This window comes from Oryctolagus cuniculus, chromosome 3, assembly GCF_964237555.1.
Source record: "Oryctolagus cuniculus chromosome 3, mOryCun1.1, whole genome shotgun sequence".
In the NCBI taxonomy this organism is placed as follows: Eukaryota; Metazoa; Chordata; class Mammalia; order Lagomorpha; family Leporidae; genus Oryctolagus; species Oryctolagus cuniculus.
In genome coordinates, this window is record NC_091434.1 from 158,990,318 (window position 1) to 159,006,856 (window position 16,539).

At 42.5% G+C, this 16,539-nt stretch overlaps 1 protein-coding gene across 11 annotated transcripts in view; it reads right to left on the minus strand.

Moving 5' to 3' along the window:
• The window catches only part of CADPS2 (calcium dependent secretion activator 2), a 665,654-nt gene extending 651,718 nt beyond the window's left edge, over nt 1-13,936 (minus strand). For all 11 annotated transcript variants that reach the window (XM_051849752.2, XM_070071264.1, XM_008258272.4 and 8 more), the window contains exon 1: nt 13,276-13,936. In XM_051849752.2, the coding sequence (XP_051705712.2) occupies nt 13,276-13,623 (348 nt within the window). In that variant the 5' untranslated portion in view covers nt 13,624-13,936. The remainder of the gene's footprint in view (nt 1-13,275) is intronic.
• Between the last annotated feature and the right edge of the window lie 2,603 nt (nt 13,937-16,539).

Genomic DNA, 16,539 nt, shown 5'->3' on the forward strand with positions numbered 1-16,539 from the left:
CCAAAAGCAAGCAGTTTCAATGCTAAACCAAGACAAGCTAGAAGCTTTGTCCAACACACACACACACACACACACACACTCTCAGAGGGATCAAAAGGAATTACTTTTCACAGCTTGTAAGTATAAATGTATGAATCTATATACTTAAGTTTGATATCAAAACTTATTAATTACACTTAACTAGAAATGCAAAATAAATTAGTATAATTATTGTGGAATAATTTAGTCAATGACAAATAAAGAAGACAAAAATGCGATAGGAATTATTTCAATAGTGCTGATTATTAGGAATATATCAAACTTTTAACCCTAGATCAGAATGTGTATTAATTTGTGGTGGAAGAATTAATAAGGTTAATTATAAACTAAGTGTACATCGAGTGCCTGGTAATAATAAAATTAAAAAGGAGGGAATGTCCAACATGGAAAGCAATCCACACAGCAGACTCATAGAATGACAATCACTTTAAGTAACACTCTGACCTCAGAATCAGCCCTTAAGGCATTTAGATGTGGCTGAAAAGCCCATGAGAGCATTTCAGGCATGGAAAGCCAAGACATTGTGACAAAAAAAATATTCTACATGAAGGATCTCTGAGTGGGACCCCAGTGGAAAGAAGAGGCCATCAAAGAAGGATGTACTTTTCTCTGAAGGGAGGAGAGAACTTTCACTTTGCTTATGGCCTTGTCTAAATATTGACAGAGTTTGCGGTCACAGAAGGCTTCCATAGCCTTGGCAGCTCATGGTAAGAGCCTCAAGTGATCACTGATATCATAAATAAGAGTGTCAGTTGTTAAATTAACACAGAAGTCACTGTGCACTTACTCTGTCAATAATGAGTTATAATATGAGAATTAACTGCAAAACTTGTTCTCAATCAGTACTTTATACATTGTATGTGTGTGGGGGGTGCATATTGTTAAACTACTTAGTATAGAATTGGCCTTCTGTATAAAAAGTTATTTAAAAATGAATTTTAATGAAGAATGGGATGGGAGAGGGAGTAGGAGGTGGGACAACAGTAGGGGTGGGAGGGTGGGTATGGGGGGGAAAAGCAACTATATTCCTAAAGTTGTACCTATGAAATTTATTTTAAGTAAAAGCTTTAAAGAAAAAAAAACAAAATAAATACACTAAATACTATGAATAGCTCAGTAATCATCATGCTTTGTCAACATAAAATTAAAAATTATTAAAGAAAAAACAGGAACTCTTCAATAACTGAAAATTTTGATTTATTCTTCTGATTAATTATGTAAACTGGTTCAAGGAAAAAATAAAGACTAAGATTAAATATTAAATTAAAAAGATTAAATATTTAAATAAAAGCAAACCTCATTATGTATCAGAGACTGATGCCAAAGTGTTCTTAGAGGTAAATTCATAGCTTTGCATAAAAAACTGAAAATAAAGTAGGTATCCTAACCAAAAAGTCAGATGAAAGAACCACTGTCTTCTGTCTCCTTCACCCTAAATCCCTCCAAAAATGAAAACAAAACAAAACAAAAAACTCTCAGAGAATCAGGAAGAAATAACAAAGTATTAATTTATAAAACAACAGAACATATAAAGTTCACGGGCATATTTATAATAGGATGTAACACATATAATGAATAGATTTTTAAGAATAGAAGAATTTAATCTAGGGTCTGGCACTGTGGCATAACAGGTAAAGCTGCCAGTTCCAGTCCCAGCTGCTCCACTTCCAATCCAACTCTCTGCTATAGCCTGGGAAATCCAGTCCTTGGCCCCTGTACTCACATGGGAGACCCAGAAGAAGCTCCTGGCTCTTGGCTTCGGATCAGCACAACTCCAACCATTGCGGCCAATTGGGGAGTGAACCAGCAGATGGAAGACCTCTCTCTCTCTCTGCCTCTTTCTCTGTGTAAATATGGCTTTCAGATAAATAAATAAATCTTTATAAAAAGAATTTAAAATAAGACTTAAAACCAACATAGAAGATATTGAGAATATGAGAAATTCATTCAACTATGTTACTATACCAGAAAATCTAGAAATGATCATTTTTCTGTATCACACAATCATTATAATTGAATCTGGAATAAGGAATAAGTCTAAAAGGCTAAAAAGAGAAAAATGGGTCAATGTGGAGCAGCAGGTTACGCTATCACTTGGGATGCCTATAGCCCATATGAGAGTGCCTGGAATCAAGTCCTAGCTCCACTTCTGACCCACTATTCTGCAAATGCCCCTGGGAGGAAGCAAAGGATGATTCAAGTGTTTGGATACCCGCCACCTATGTGAGAGTTGGGGGTGGATTTCTAGGGCTATGGTTTTGGCCTGCCCCAGCCCTGGCTATAGAGGGAATTTGGAATGAATAAATAGAATACTGGGGAGGGGAAGGAGAAAGAGAGGGAGGAGGAGGGAGAGAGGGAGAGGGAGAGAGGGAGAGGTAGAGAGGGAGAAGTAAAGAAGGAGAGGGAAGCAGAGGGAGACGGAGGAAGGTAGAGGGAGAGAGAGAAGGGGGGGAGAGAGGGAGAACGGGAGAGAGGGAGGGAGGGAGATTCTGTCATTCAAATAAATCAAAATAAACTGTATATGAAAACAAAAAAATCTAATAAATTCTCGATATAATTTCACAAGCAAATTCACTCAAAAATCCAGGTAGCAGACACTTTATATACTGAAAACAAGCCAAAAACTCTTCTACTCTTCTAGAATGTAAATAAAGGTAAAATGTCTCTTACTTATCATTTTTCCTTAACACTAAACCTGTGACAATGAAAACACAAAATACAAAGTGATAGGCTTTTCTCTTATAAATATACTTACAAAAATCAAACATTATAAGTATAGGGAATTCAAAATCAGAGGAATATAGAAAAACGAACATAATCAGGTAGAACTTACCCTGGAAATGCAGATGTGATTTAATAATACGAAACAAACTAATCTGACACATGATTAAAACAAAACTAGCCAATGACTTCAATTGATGCAAAATCTGATAACTTTCAACATCAACTGGATTTTTTTATCCTCTTAATGTAATAAACAATAAATAATATCAATCCTATTCATGATAAAGAACCAATGACATTTCCCAGTAAAACTTAGACCAAGACAAATACAAAATAGGAAAATATTAAGACTTTGCAACAAGTACAAAGAAGAAGTATTCTTCTGGACATTCTAATGCATACATTGATTGTAAAACAGAAGAGGTTCAGGCATTGGTTAAGACCAGACAAAAGCCATCACTATCAGCTGATGAGAAAACCATCTACCTAGAATATCTAGAAAAATCAATACTATATAAAAACAATCAATCGTGTATCATCAAAATGACTATCAACATATTAAAAAATTAAAATGTTTCCATTTATCCATAATTCAAAGTTGATAAATTACAAAAAGAACAAAGCATAGGAAACTTTTTTAAAAAGCACAGGTATAAATGTAAGGAATCTAATAAAAATCACAAAACATTGTAAAATCATAAAATAGTTTGATTAAAAGAAGAGAAATGCTATTTCCTACCATACTGAATGCAGAAAAATACTGCTACCAGAAAAGGCTAAATTAAGTTTGCAACAAAAAATGACAGCATTTAATATGGGGTATGCACATGTAATAGGCACTATACTAAGCATTTTACACGCATCATCTCATTTAATTATAAAAACAATTCTATGAGATCATTATCCTCATTTTATAAATTAAACATCCAGGACCCAGAGAGATGAAATGCCTTGTTCACCACACGGTAAGTGAATAGCGGGGGCTGGGCAGAGATTATTAAAGGAATTTTTGACAGAAGGGGGAACTAATCCCATCAGAGCTTAAAATGTGCAATAGAGTTATCATAATAATCAAAATTATATGGTACTGACAATAGGAAAAAAAATAACTGGATTAATGTATCAAAGTAAGTCATCCAGAAACAGATGTAAAGAGAAATACACAGAAAGAGAATCTGTAAATTATTGAACATTAGACCTTGAAACAATTTCTGTTTGTTTTAGTCTCTGTATTCCCAGAACACTGGATATTGTTAAACTCACCTAGTAGGGGCTCAATAAATCTTGATGAAGAAAACAACATGAAAAAATTGCCGGGGCTGGCACCATGGCTCACTTGGTTAATCCTCTGCCTGCGGCGCCGGCATCCCATATGGGCATCGGGTTCTAGTCCTGGTTGCTCCTCTTCCAGTCCAGCTCTCTGCTGTGGCCCTGGAAGGCAGTGGAGGATGGCCCAGGTGCTTGGGCCCTGCACCCGCATGGGAGACCAGGAGGAAGCACCTGGCTCCTGGCTTTGGATCGGCACAGCGCCAGCCATAGCGGCCATTTGGGGAGTGAACCAATGGAAGGAAGACCTTTCTCTCTGTCTCTCTCACTGTCTAACTCTACCTGTCAAATTTAAAGAAAAAGAAAAGAAATTGCCTTAAAACTTGGTAGTGGGCACCGATATTGTGTGACACCAGCATCCCTTATGGGCACCCATTTGTCCCACGCTGCTCCACTTCCACTCCAGCTCCCTAATGGCCTGAGAAAAGCAGCAGAAAATGGTCCAAGTGCCTGGGCCCCTTCCCAATATGTGGGAGAACTGAATTAAGCTTCTAGTTCTTGTCTTAGCCTGGCCCAGTGTCAGCCACTGCAAACATCTGGGAAATGAACCAGTTCAAGAAAGATCGATCAATCAATCAATCAATCTTTCAAATAAATAAATATGAAAAAAAGTAATGAAACAACTCAAAAATTAGGCTGTAACAATTGCTTAGCTATTTGGATAGGAAAGTAAATTCAACTCCTCATCTCAAAATTTCATCCCAGATGAGTAACTGATTGCCTAAGAACATAAAAGGGAAACAGGAAAATATTAAGGAAAAGATCAAAAGATGGCTAAAACAAAATGAAAAATAAACATCCTCCACAAAGGGACACAACTATTTATTTATTGATATTGTGTTCACATCAATTAAAAAGTAAAACCAAAATCTCAATAGAAAAATAGGAAAAGGATATTAGATCACACGTATGAACACACACATGCTCAAACTCATCCCGAAAAGCAATCAAAAAGCAGCAAAGTAAATATCATTCCAGCTATTAGACTGGTAAAGATAGCCTTTAAATTGTTCAGGCCCTTTGCCCCAGTAACATTTTCCTCGTAAAAATTCATCACCAACTTGAAGGTTATACAACAAAAATATTCTAACCATAAAGTCTACAAAGTAAAGTTTCAAGAAGCAGAGACTCAATTATGCCCTACAATGTAGAAGCCTACCAAACACAAAACAATTAAACCTACGAATGCAACTGAGGGAAATAGAGGCCTTTTCCTATTGTCCACCTAATACTATAATTATGAAGATGACACAAATATCAACTCTGTAAAGTTCTTTTGAAATAGTTTTAGCGACTTTATTTATAAAACAATTTTAAAGTTTAGTTTTTGCAAACCCATTATATGTACTACCATTGCATACACTGAGGAAACATTGTCCCTACCAAAAATTTCTATGGTCCTTATGGAATTTATTCTTCAGTTAGGCACTCCTCAGTGTCACCTCCAATTTGAAGATTTTACTATATTCTCCTTCCCAGTTCATTTTGGAATGGAAAGCAACATGTATGCTCACCTTCAGCATCCAATATTTATTTTCTGTTGCTAAGATAGTGATCTATCCTTGGTTTCATAATGAATAAATTACAACTTCTAATGTAATTTAATAGCCTCCAGCATACCACCTAATCAAGGAATTTTTAAGAGTCTAAGCAAATATACACTGCCCCCCCAACTGTACTGACACAGGGAACTCCAGAATGTTACTTAGATGTCCTTTTTAGAAATATTCCTATCAACTTTCCTTAATATGGAATATTCATTGAATTACTCAGCAGTCTCACTCATTTTTGCAAATATTTTCACCTTGTCAATTTGAAAATAAGCCATTTTCCTGTAGCTTCTCTTTAGAACAATGCTTCTCAACCTTGGCTATAGGATGAAATCACCTGGGAAGCATTAAAACCATACCCCAAGAGACTGATTTAATTAATCTGGGGTACAGCTTAGATAATGGGATTTTAAAAGCTCTCCAGGTGATTCTAATGTGCAGCCAAGAATAAGAATCATGGGGTGTGTTTTGTTTTGTTTTGTTTTGTTTTGTAGAAACAAATCAGGGGGAGTGGAGGTTGGCCTACTGGTTAAAAGGCCATGTGGCATATGCACATTCCACATCAGAATGCCTGAATCCCAGATCCACGCCTGATCCCAGTTTCCTGCTAATGCACACTATGGGGGACAGCAGATTATGGCTCAAATACTTTGGTCCCAGCCACCCACATGGGAGACCTGGATTGTGTTCACTGCTCCTGGCTTCAGCCTGGCCTTCAGCCTGACATTTGGGAATGCCTTTACAGACATTTGGGAATTAAATGGGAGAGTTTTGCGTTTGTTCCCCTGCCTTTCAAATAAATTTAAAAAATGAAAAAGTAAAGCCACACCAAAAGCTCCATGTAACTTAAATACAGTGGTCATCTAGTGAAATGTTACGGATTTTGAGCAGCAATTCCATAACTTAACGTTTGAATACTCTTTATTAAACACTAGAGAATATCTCATTTGTCCAGCAATGTCTCCTACTTCACAATCGTTAGATCTTTCCTACCATTAAAACTGAAGCTGGCGCCGTGGCTCAATAGGCTAATTCTCTGCCTGCGGTGCCAGCACCCTGGGTTCTAGTCCCGGTCGGGGCGCCGGATTCTGTCCCAGTTGCCCCTCTTCCAGCCCAGCTCTCTGCTGTGGCCCGAAAAAAATAATAATAAAAGTAAAAACTGAAACAGCAGTATCACATGACTATTCAACTCTCCTCTTTCTTCCCAAGGAAAAGTCTCAACTAATTTGAAACATGTAGAAAGAAGCACAGAACTCAGAGGTGATATACCTTACAAGCAAATGACAACTGCTAGGATTTTCCCTTCAGAAGTCCCACACTTCATATCCTGGCAGTTGGCTTTCTTAATTTTGTTTTCAAAGTCTTTAACGACCTTACAAAGTGTGCTGTTTATCTTGTGAGAGTACAAATAAAGGAAGCTGTTTCCATTAAAAACAAGGGGGAAAAGGGAAACTGAAGAGGGAAAACACACAATTACGATATTTTATTTCATTTTATAAGCAGCCATCATCTATCAAAATCACGGCTGATTTAATTTTTTAAAGAAAGAAGGAAATGCCAATATCACTTAATCTGTTTGAGTTCTCATTAGCACAACTCATTCCACCAAATTAAGTGCTGTGGTCTCAGGACGCCCTGTGGAGGGTTAGATGAATCAGCTGAAGCAACCAGCACTTGTTTCTCAGACATTATTTTAAGTCCAGTCTGAGGCATTAATGTGTGGTTTCCAACTCTTTCCCCTTGCAGCAAGGTATTCCCTATTATTAAAAGCAGCAAACACTCCAGCCATCCTTCCTATACTTGAACTATAATGGTATCAATGCCCAGTAGCACAAGGATAAATGATCCCAGCTCCCTGAAAGTGTGGCTTTCTAGACTTTTTCCACCAGATGTGCTGGAAACCTGCAAGCAAAAGCAAAGCATCCAGGGGAAGCTTCCACATTGCTTACTTTTCTTTCTGGTTTGGCAAGAGCATTGAGAAATTGAAGTCATTATACCCAACAGGCATTACAAGTTTTATGGCTGTCTTTAAAAGGCTGGTTTGAGTCCTGGAGCATGGGTTTCCATGGAAGAGTTCATACCCTTTAACTTTGCCTTTATATTATTTTTGCTCCATCCTATCACATCACTAACACTGAGACTTGCATGTATCCAACAGACAGTCACTAAAGTCTAAAGGCCACCCACTGTACCAACATGTCAGGTATTTGTTAAGCACTAAAGCACAATGGTGGGGCTGGTGCTGTGGCATAGCGGGTAAAGCTGCCGCCTGTAGTATGGCATCCCATACAGGCACTGGTTGGAGTACTGGCTGCTCCACTTCCAATCCAGCTCTCTGCTGTGGCCTGGGAAAGCAACAGAAGATGGCCCAAGTCCTTGGGCCCCTGGACCCATGTGGGAGACCCAGATAAGGCTCCTGGATCCTTGCATTGGATCGACATAGCTCCAGCCGTTGTGGTCAACTGGGGAGTGAGCCAGCGAATGGAAGACCCCCCCCCCTTTCTCCTTCTGTGTAATTCTTTCAAGTAAATAAGTAAATCTTAAAAAAAAAAAAAAGGCACAATGGCACCTACCATAAGAAAAGTGATTCTTGGCCTTTGTAAACCTGTAGCTCATTTTTAGTAAAACTGGCTCTTTACCTGAGCTTGGGGCTCTCCTAAACAGTTGGGAGATTTAAAAAGAAAAGAAACAATACCACTTCCTAAGGGAGATAAAGACAGGTCAATTTATTGTGCAGGTTGAGTATCCTGTCTCCAAAATGCTCAAGACCAGAAGTATTTTGCACTTTGGATTTGGGGGGGTACATTTGCATATTCATGATGAGACATCTTGGGGATGGAACCCGAATCTAAACATGTATGTTTCATACATTGTTCATGCACAAAGCCTGAAAGCAATCCTTTATGAAATTTTTAGTGCACCTGGCATTTTAACTGCCACCAATGACATGAGTGAGGTATAGAATTTTTCCCTTGTGGTGTCAGGCTGACGTTCAGAAAGTTTTGGATTTTGGAACACTGTTAACTTTTAGATTAAAGATGCTCAACCTGTTACAATATGGAAAGGAGACAGCTGAAGGCAAAAACCCACTGAGTATTTTCTCACCCAATACTGTGTCCCCACAACGCTCTCTTCCAGGTCAATTATACCTAAGAAGCTTACTTCATCATCATCTGCAATTCACAGTGTTGTTTCTATACAACTGTCAAACTCAGAATTATTCTGCAAATTGGTGGGAATGATCATTATATAAAAGCTTAATAAGGCTCATTAAAGGTGATTACAGTGGCAATGCACATGGAAACACACATAGGATGAGAATATGACGCATACTCAAAAGTTATTAGGTACTACTATAATCTTTTTAATGCCTCTTCCTTACCTCTAGTTAAAAAATAGTTGGCACCTTTTCAACATCTTTTACTAAATTAATGATGTAAACAAAAAATGTACACACAAGAAAGCTATAGACACTGGCCAAGCTAAACTATCAGCTCTTCAAGTCACACACATCTTAAATTCAAGTGTAGGAGTTTAGACTTGTGGTCAGTAAACTCACATGGATGAGTGAATGTACTTAACCTCTTTATGTTGGCTACTATGCCTATCAGTGTCTCCCTACCTTCCAACTACTGAGGACTCCTAGTACTTGTTCCTCCAGGGTCTCAATGTTTCCAAAAAAACTGACCAAAATATTGCCTTTATTAAATAGTACCTGATTTGCTTGAAACTATTTTATTTTCAACATTAATCTCACATTTAACAAATAATCTAGAGCCATCCAAAGTTCATAATTATAATTAGCATCATGATGGTACAAAGAAATCAAGGTTAAGAAGCAAGATTTAGTCTCAAGCTCTACTCTACTGACGTCATTTTGTCACTTACAATATGCATGAGGCCATGGATACTTTCACTCAAGAAGTGTGACCACCTGGTATGGAGCTTTGTCAAAGTGTCCAGCCTGGGGGCCGGCTCTGTGTTGTAGTAGGCTAAGCCTCTGCTTGCTGCATCGGCATCCCAGATGGGCACCAGTTCGTGTCCTGGTTGCTCTTCTTCCAATCCAGCTCCCTACTAATGCACCTGGGAAAGCAACGAAAGACGGCCCAAGTACTTGGGCTCCTGTACCCACATGGGAGATCTGAAGAAACTCCTGGCTACTGGCTTTAGATCGGCCCAGCTCTGGCTGTTGAGGCCATTTGAGAAATGAACCAGCAGATGGAAGACCTTTCTCTCTGTCTCTCCCTCTCCCTAACTTTACCTCACAAATAAATAAATAAAATCTTAAAAAAAAAAAAAAAAAAAAAAAAAAAAAAAAAAAAAAAAAAGCATCCAACCTATAACCAGTCCTAGAATTGTCTACAAGGCCATTAACAAAGAATCAGAGGGCCAAACATAAGTTGACTTCTGTTATTCTGAACTGAACTATTACAAACAAAAGCAAAGCAAAGCAGTTTTAGCTAACTGTGCACTTAACCTTTCTCAAACAACTCATGGACACAATCTCTTACTTTCTTTGTGAACTATTAGCCAAGAAAAAAATAAACAGCAGCATGGCCCAGCTGTGGTTCAGACACACACCAGCATTAACAGTGAATGGGTTATGACTGATGAGAACCTGAGTCCTGGCCTCCAGGGTAAAGAAAGCTCTTATCTGTGTGGTTAATTTTCCTTACTTATAAAATAAGGACTTTTTCCTATCTAAATCCCTGAATCTTAAATTTTCAAAGTTGGAAGGAGTAACCCACAATTTGCATGTCTATGACAACAATTTAAGCTATTATACCTTTTTACTATTGGTCTAACTACAAAACTATACAATGGGATTAGTGATTTTGCAATGATCTTGTTACTCCTTTTATTTAAACCAATTGTGTAATTCCGGACTTAAAGTAAGTTTCTGGCATTAATTATTGGCTTGTGCATCAAATTCACATGAACATGGTTAAGTTCCTATTTCATTCTGTCCTAAGAGGAAACCCAACTGCCAAGAATTTCTCCAAATTCCCTTCAGCAAGCAGCATGCTAAAAGAATTTTTTTTTCTAAATATGGAGGAGCCTTTTGAATTAGGTAAAGACTTAAGTTGTAATGGAGCTTGCCCCTTAATAAAAAAATAATAAAAATTATAGTAGTAAATTTGTGTTCAATTCCAACAATATTTAAAAGACAGAAATTTCCAAGCATTCCAAATATTTTTGCATAGAATATATGCAGTGTATGGCTTCTTTTTTGTAGCCTGGTATTATTTTTGGTGATGCCTGGACAAGGTTATAACAATAGTCTTAGTAGTACTGTGAATGCACCTGTTTGTTAATTCAATTTCTGAGGCAGCAAACACTCTATTTGAACAGGAGGAGTCAGAGAGATCTGTACTATTTGAACAACCAAGGGAGAGTCTGCTTTATTAAAAAGGTGCAACAAGCATTCACAGTATAAAACGAGCACTGGCAAATAGCTTTTTCCAAAAGCATCTTCAAGGAAAACATTTCAAATCAAAATAAGCTCTCAAATTTTCCAAACTTTTTTTTTACTTTAATAAACTAAAATAGCTTAAATGCAATACGAATGATAAAATTGGAGCCTGGATGATATCCCTAAACTTTACATGGACTCATAACACAACACAACCTAGGAAAATTACGTGCACTTAGGTTAGGAATGACTACTGAAGTTGACAGGCCTTTGACCTAGAGTTGAGAGGATGCAATGGGAATAAACTCAACACAAGCAGCAGATTAGGAAGTCTGGTACAGGTATCAGAGGAGTAGCAGGTCACAAGAACACCACAGGGCTTTCAGAGCAGACTGGAGGAAGGGTGACTTCAATCACACCAGTTGCTTTGGTATCAGGAAATGTGCCTCTGAGCTACCTCTCTCCCACAGGAGGAGTCTGCATAGAGGTCTGTGTAGAGAGCCCCAGATCCCTTCCAGCTGTAACATTCTCTGACTCTGTAAACTCCCAGAGGGCAACACCACTTAACAGAAGATCTGCCTTCTTAGAAACTGTAAAAGACATGGGGCCAGCGCTGTGGTGCAGCGGGTTAAAGCCCTGGCCTGAAGCGCTGGCATCCTATAAGGGCACAGGTTCTAGTCCCGGCTGATCCTCTTCCAATCCAGCTCTATGCTACGGCCTGGAAAAGCAGTAGAAGATGACCCAAATGCTTGGGCCCCTGCACCCGTGTGGGAGACCCAGAAGAAGCTCCTGGCTCCGGACTGGTGCAGCTCCAGCCATTGCAGCCATCTGGGGGGTGAACAGGTGGCTGGAAGACTCTCTCTCTCTCTCTCTCTCTCTCTCTCTCTCCTCTTTCAAATAAATAAATAAATCTTGAAAAAAAAAAACTATAAAAGACAACACAGCACTATTAGCAATAGGTGGTTTCATAGTTGTAGACGCGTCTCCAAACTCAAACATTAAATATGTATAGCTCTCTACATGCTAACCGTACCTCAATCAAAGTGCAGAAAGCTTAGGTAAATGGGGGTTGGGGGTGTTACTAGCAGCGGCTGGGAAGACCGTATTCACTCTGAACCACAGTTGTATTTCACAAGTCAACTCAACAGCTCTCCAAATTTCTAAAAAAAAAAAAAAACTTCACATGCTGAGGTTAATATTTCAGGAAACAAATAAGCAGCTGTGAGTCTAGGTAAGCCATGAGCAAACTACAATCTCGCGCGGTCCCCGCAGCTTGTCACACACTAAGGGCACTGCTGCAGCTTTCCACGGGACCATCCCTGCTCAGCAGCGCTTTAAGAGGAGTTCCCAGACGGTGTCTATTGGAAACATTTACCCAGCTAAGGCGATTTCAGTCATTACCTCTGTCTGGGACAGAACATCGGGCCCCTGGGGTCTTGTTTCAAAACTAAAGTTGGCAGGCATATCACCTGAAACAAACTACTTACCTCTTTGGGGAGAAAGCCAAAAGCAAGCAAGCAGAAAGTGTCTGTTATTAAGTGATTAAGCACTAGTCCTTTATTCCCCTTATTTTTTTTTTTATCAATACTGTGCTTCATTAGGTCTGATGAGGGCAGAAATCACCCACCACGGCCCCTCTACAAAACTGAACACCTCCTTCAGTATTTGGGTTTCATGACCTGCTTGTGTGTCAGTACCGGAAACTCACCAATTTAACTTTGTGTTTTTACTCACCAAGGACAATTTCTACCTGTTCCTTCTCTCTAAGCTAACAGTGGAAAGTGCTCCCACTCCACCTGCCTCACCCAGCTGCAGGCTCACTCTCACCCACAGCCAAGCCAGCTCCAGCACCCCCACCACTCCGGGCGGGTGCACAAAGATGCACCACTGCTGTTACAAATCAAAGTTGATGGGCGTTGCATGCTAATCTGGCCAGAGTCCAGCCTGCGGGGCGCAACCTCGGCAGGACCTGGGTCTTCAGTCAGCCTGGGGGTCTCACGGTTGGTGAAGGGGACGGCTCCTGCCAGCCGGGCGTGGGGGAGACGGTGTGTCCTCTGCAACCCCATGCCCGGCAGGCGAAGGCACCGTGCTGCACCCTAAAGACTAACCCAAAGGCAGGGAACTGCGTTGTACCGAAGGACGATGGACAGGCGCCCCAGAGCTCCCCGCGAGAAAACCCTGGGGAGAAGAGGCGGCGGGAGGCGCCGGGTCCCCTGGACTCACCTTCTGCTGCCTGCGGGCCATGTCTGTGGGCTGTTTGGCGTTAAAGGGGTACGCTATGCACCTCACCACGAAGACGTACAGCTGCAGGCGGATCCTCCGCTCCTGCTCCTCGTCCAGGTGCCTCTCCGGCTCGTCTCGCCCCTCGCTGAGCACCGAGGGGCTCGGGCTCACCGGTCTGGCGGCGCCGCCACTGCCGCCGCCGCCCGCGCGTCCCGGTGCGTCCCGGCGCCCTTCCCGAGCCGTGGCCGGCGGCGCTCGCTGGGAACCGCTGGCCACCACCAGCACATCGCGGCTCTCTTCTTCCAGCCCCTCGTCTGACTCCTCCTCGCTGGAAGACGGGTCTAGCATGGTGCTCGGGGGGCCTCGCCGCTCGGCCCGCGGCCCCCAGGCGCCTCACCCCCGGCGGCGGCTTCCGCGGGTCCGAGGGCGCCGCGGGGCTGGCAGCAGCGGCCGCAGAACGAAAGGGAAACTGGCCAGGGCTTTCCGGACACGTCGAGTTAGACACAGGAGTGTTTCCTACCACCAGGGCGCAAGGGGCGGGCAGGAGCCGGGCGGAGGACGGAGAGGGGGGGAGAAGGGGAGCCGCCGGGCTTGAATAGGCGGAGTTAGCGCTGGGGGTGAGCCGAGGCGTCTGAGGAGCTGCTCGGCCAGCCCGGGGCCCGCCGGCCGCGCGGCCCCTCAGAGCCCGCGGCCTGAGGCGCAGCGGCTGCAGCGCCCGGACGCAGGTGGGGAACCTGTGGCGCCTACAACAAGCAACACGTGGAAGGGAATGTCGGGGAGCGAGCGCCGGGCCGCGAGCGCGCGTGCGCGCGCCGCCGCCGCCGCTGCCCCGGCCGGGCGCTCCGGGGCCTGGCGCGCACTTGGCTGAGGCGGCGAGCGGCTGAGCGGTGTGGCTGCTGCGCCTGCCGCGACCCCCCCAAACCCACCAGCCCTTCTCCTGAGAGTTCTCCGGACAGGTGGGCTGGGGGAAAGAGAAGGCCGGCCTCTAACGGGAAGTCGGGGAGAGCGGCTGGAACACCTCTCAGCCCTGGACCTGATGCCCGAGGTTGAACCTGACGCTCAGGGTTGAACGTGGCTGAGCGCGGAAAAGTGGCACGGGAGCCGTTCGCTTCCAAATATCCGTTCCGACGAGACTTTGAAAAGTCTCTGGCCCTGCTCTGCGGCAGCTTTTGACGCTCATGCTGAAGTCCAAATCATAGAAGTCAAAGGCACGTACACGAAAAGGGGGGGAAATGCTAATTTATTTTCTTTTAAATTGTTCCTGCAGACTCACGAGCGAGAGAGATTTTACATTTGCGAAATAACACTCATTTAGCTCCAACACACCTCGATGATTTTCTGGGTTGGGATGCGATTAACTCAATACAAATTGTGTAGTGTAGACATTTATTCAGCAAATATTTGAGCGCCCGCCCGAGGTACAGCGCGGCTAGCTTTTGGCCGAGCCTGCGGCGAACTAGCGCACACCGGCGGGTCGCTCTCAGTTCTGGCCTCAAGTGGGCGTCTTGGGTGCACCTGAAGGCTGCCTCAGCTGCTCGGATCTCGCAGTCCCAGTGCAGAACCACCCAGCTGTTTCTCTTTGTGATTCTGTTGTGGCATTCCTGACAGAGGGGGGTAGATGGGCAAAACGGTGCGTTCAACGCCAGCTGGAGTGTGCAGCGGCCAGTAGCAGGGAGATGATAGGACAAAGTGGGAGTGACACGCGAAAACGCAAGTCAGTCAGCTCTGAGCCCCTGGAACCCGTGGCCAAACAGCAGTTTTAGCTTTTCCAGGCAATGTCCGTAGTTAGGTGCACAAGGGAGACATCCTTTCTGCAGTTAGTGAACATACTCCCTAGATGGGGTACAAGGCAAGGAGGCGTTTATGCTAGCGAGCCTTGCCTGATTGTTAAAGCCCCAGAGGAATAAGGTTTTCAGTAGGGGCATGGTTGCCGGCTGAGGGTCAACTGCAAGGAGTAGTAAGAAATCTCAAAAACGGAGATATTTGAAGACGGTGTTTTACTTTTGGTCAAACAGTAAATGGCAATCTTTATTCCTAAATGGTAGAATATCTGGTGCTTATATAGCACTTTGTGCAGTCTGTAAAGTTAGTATTTAATGCTATCGTTAAAATAACCTTCTGAGTCAGGTGATAATACAATGGCTCTTTGTCCCTCACACTGCAGCTAAGCTCCTGACACACATTGTTTTCCTTGTTTTAGTTCTAGTTCCATTGTGCAGATAAGGAGACACAGAGACTCCTCCTTCCTTCCATTGCAAAACTGTGATTATTGGAATAAACGCAACACAGTTTCCTAGTTCTAATTAGTGACTTTTAGTACTGCAATTTGCTTTGCTAATAAGTCAGTATATTAAGCTGATAACTTTATTAAACTGATAACTCCAAAAATTTAACTCCTAGGGATATGAAAGTACAATTTAACTATAGTACCTTTATTGCCCTTTCTTTCTTTGCCATGGAAGGTGTATTTTTTCAGTTTCTTTTATTGGCTGGACTACTTGCGATAATTTACTATTCTCATTGGGGGCCAGCGCTGTGGCACAGTGGGTTAACACCCCACCCTGGCCTGAAGCGCCAGCATCCCATAAGGGCACCGGTTCTAGTCTCGGCTGCTCTATTTCTGAACTAGCTCTCTGCTATGGCCTGGGAAAGCAGCAGAAGATGGCCCAAGTCCTTGGGCCGCTGCACCCACTTGGGAGACCTGGAAGAAGCTCCTGGCTCCTGGCTTCAGATCAGCACAGTTCCGACCGTTGTGGCCAACTGGGGAGTGAACCATCGGATGGAAGACCTCTCTCTCTCTCTCTGCCTCTCCTCTCTATGTAATTCTTTCAAATAAATAAATCTTTAAAAAAAATTACTGTTATTAAAAATAGTTATCAAATCAATGATCTGCAAGCCTTGGGATCCTACTGGAAAAAAATTATGATTTTTTTTAAAGACAATTATTTGAAAAGAAGAGTGGCAGAGAGAGAGAGAGAGATGGATCTTCTATCCATTAGTTTACTCTCCAAATTCCCACAACAACCAAAGCCGGGTCAGGCTGAAGCCAGGAGCCTGAGACTCCTTCTGGATCACCCACAGGGATGACAGGAGCCTGGGTACTTGGACCATCCTCCAGTGACTTTCAATGCCCATAAGTGGGGAGCTGGATCAGATGCAGAGCTGCCAGCACCACAAACTGAGACTTAGTCCACTGTGCCGCAGCACAGGTCCCCTTAATAACTTTTACAATGAGTATACAGTCTTTTCTCCATGAAGTTAAAA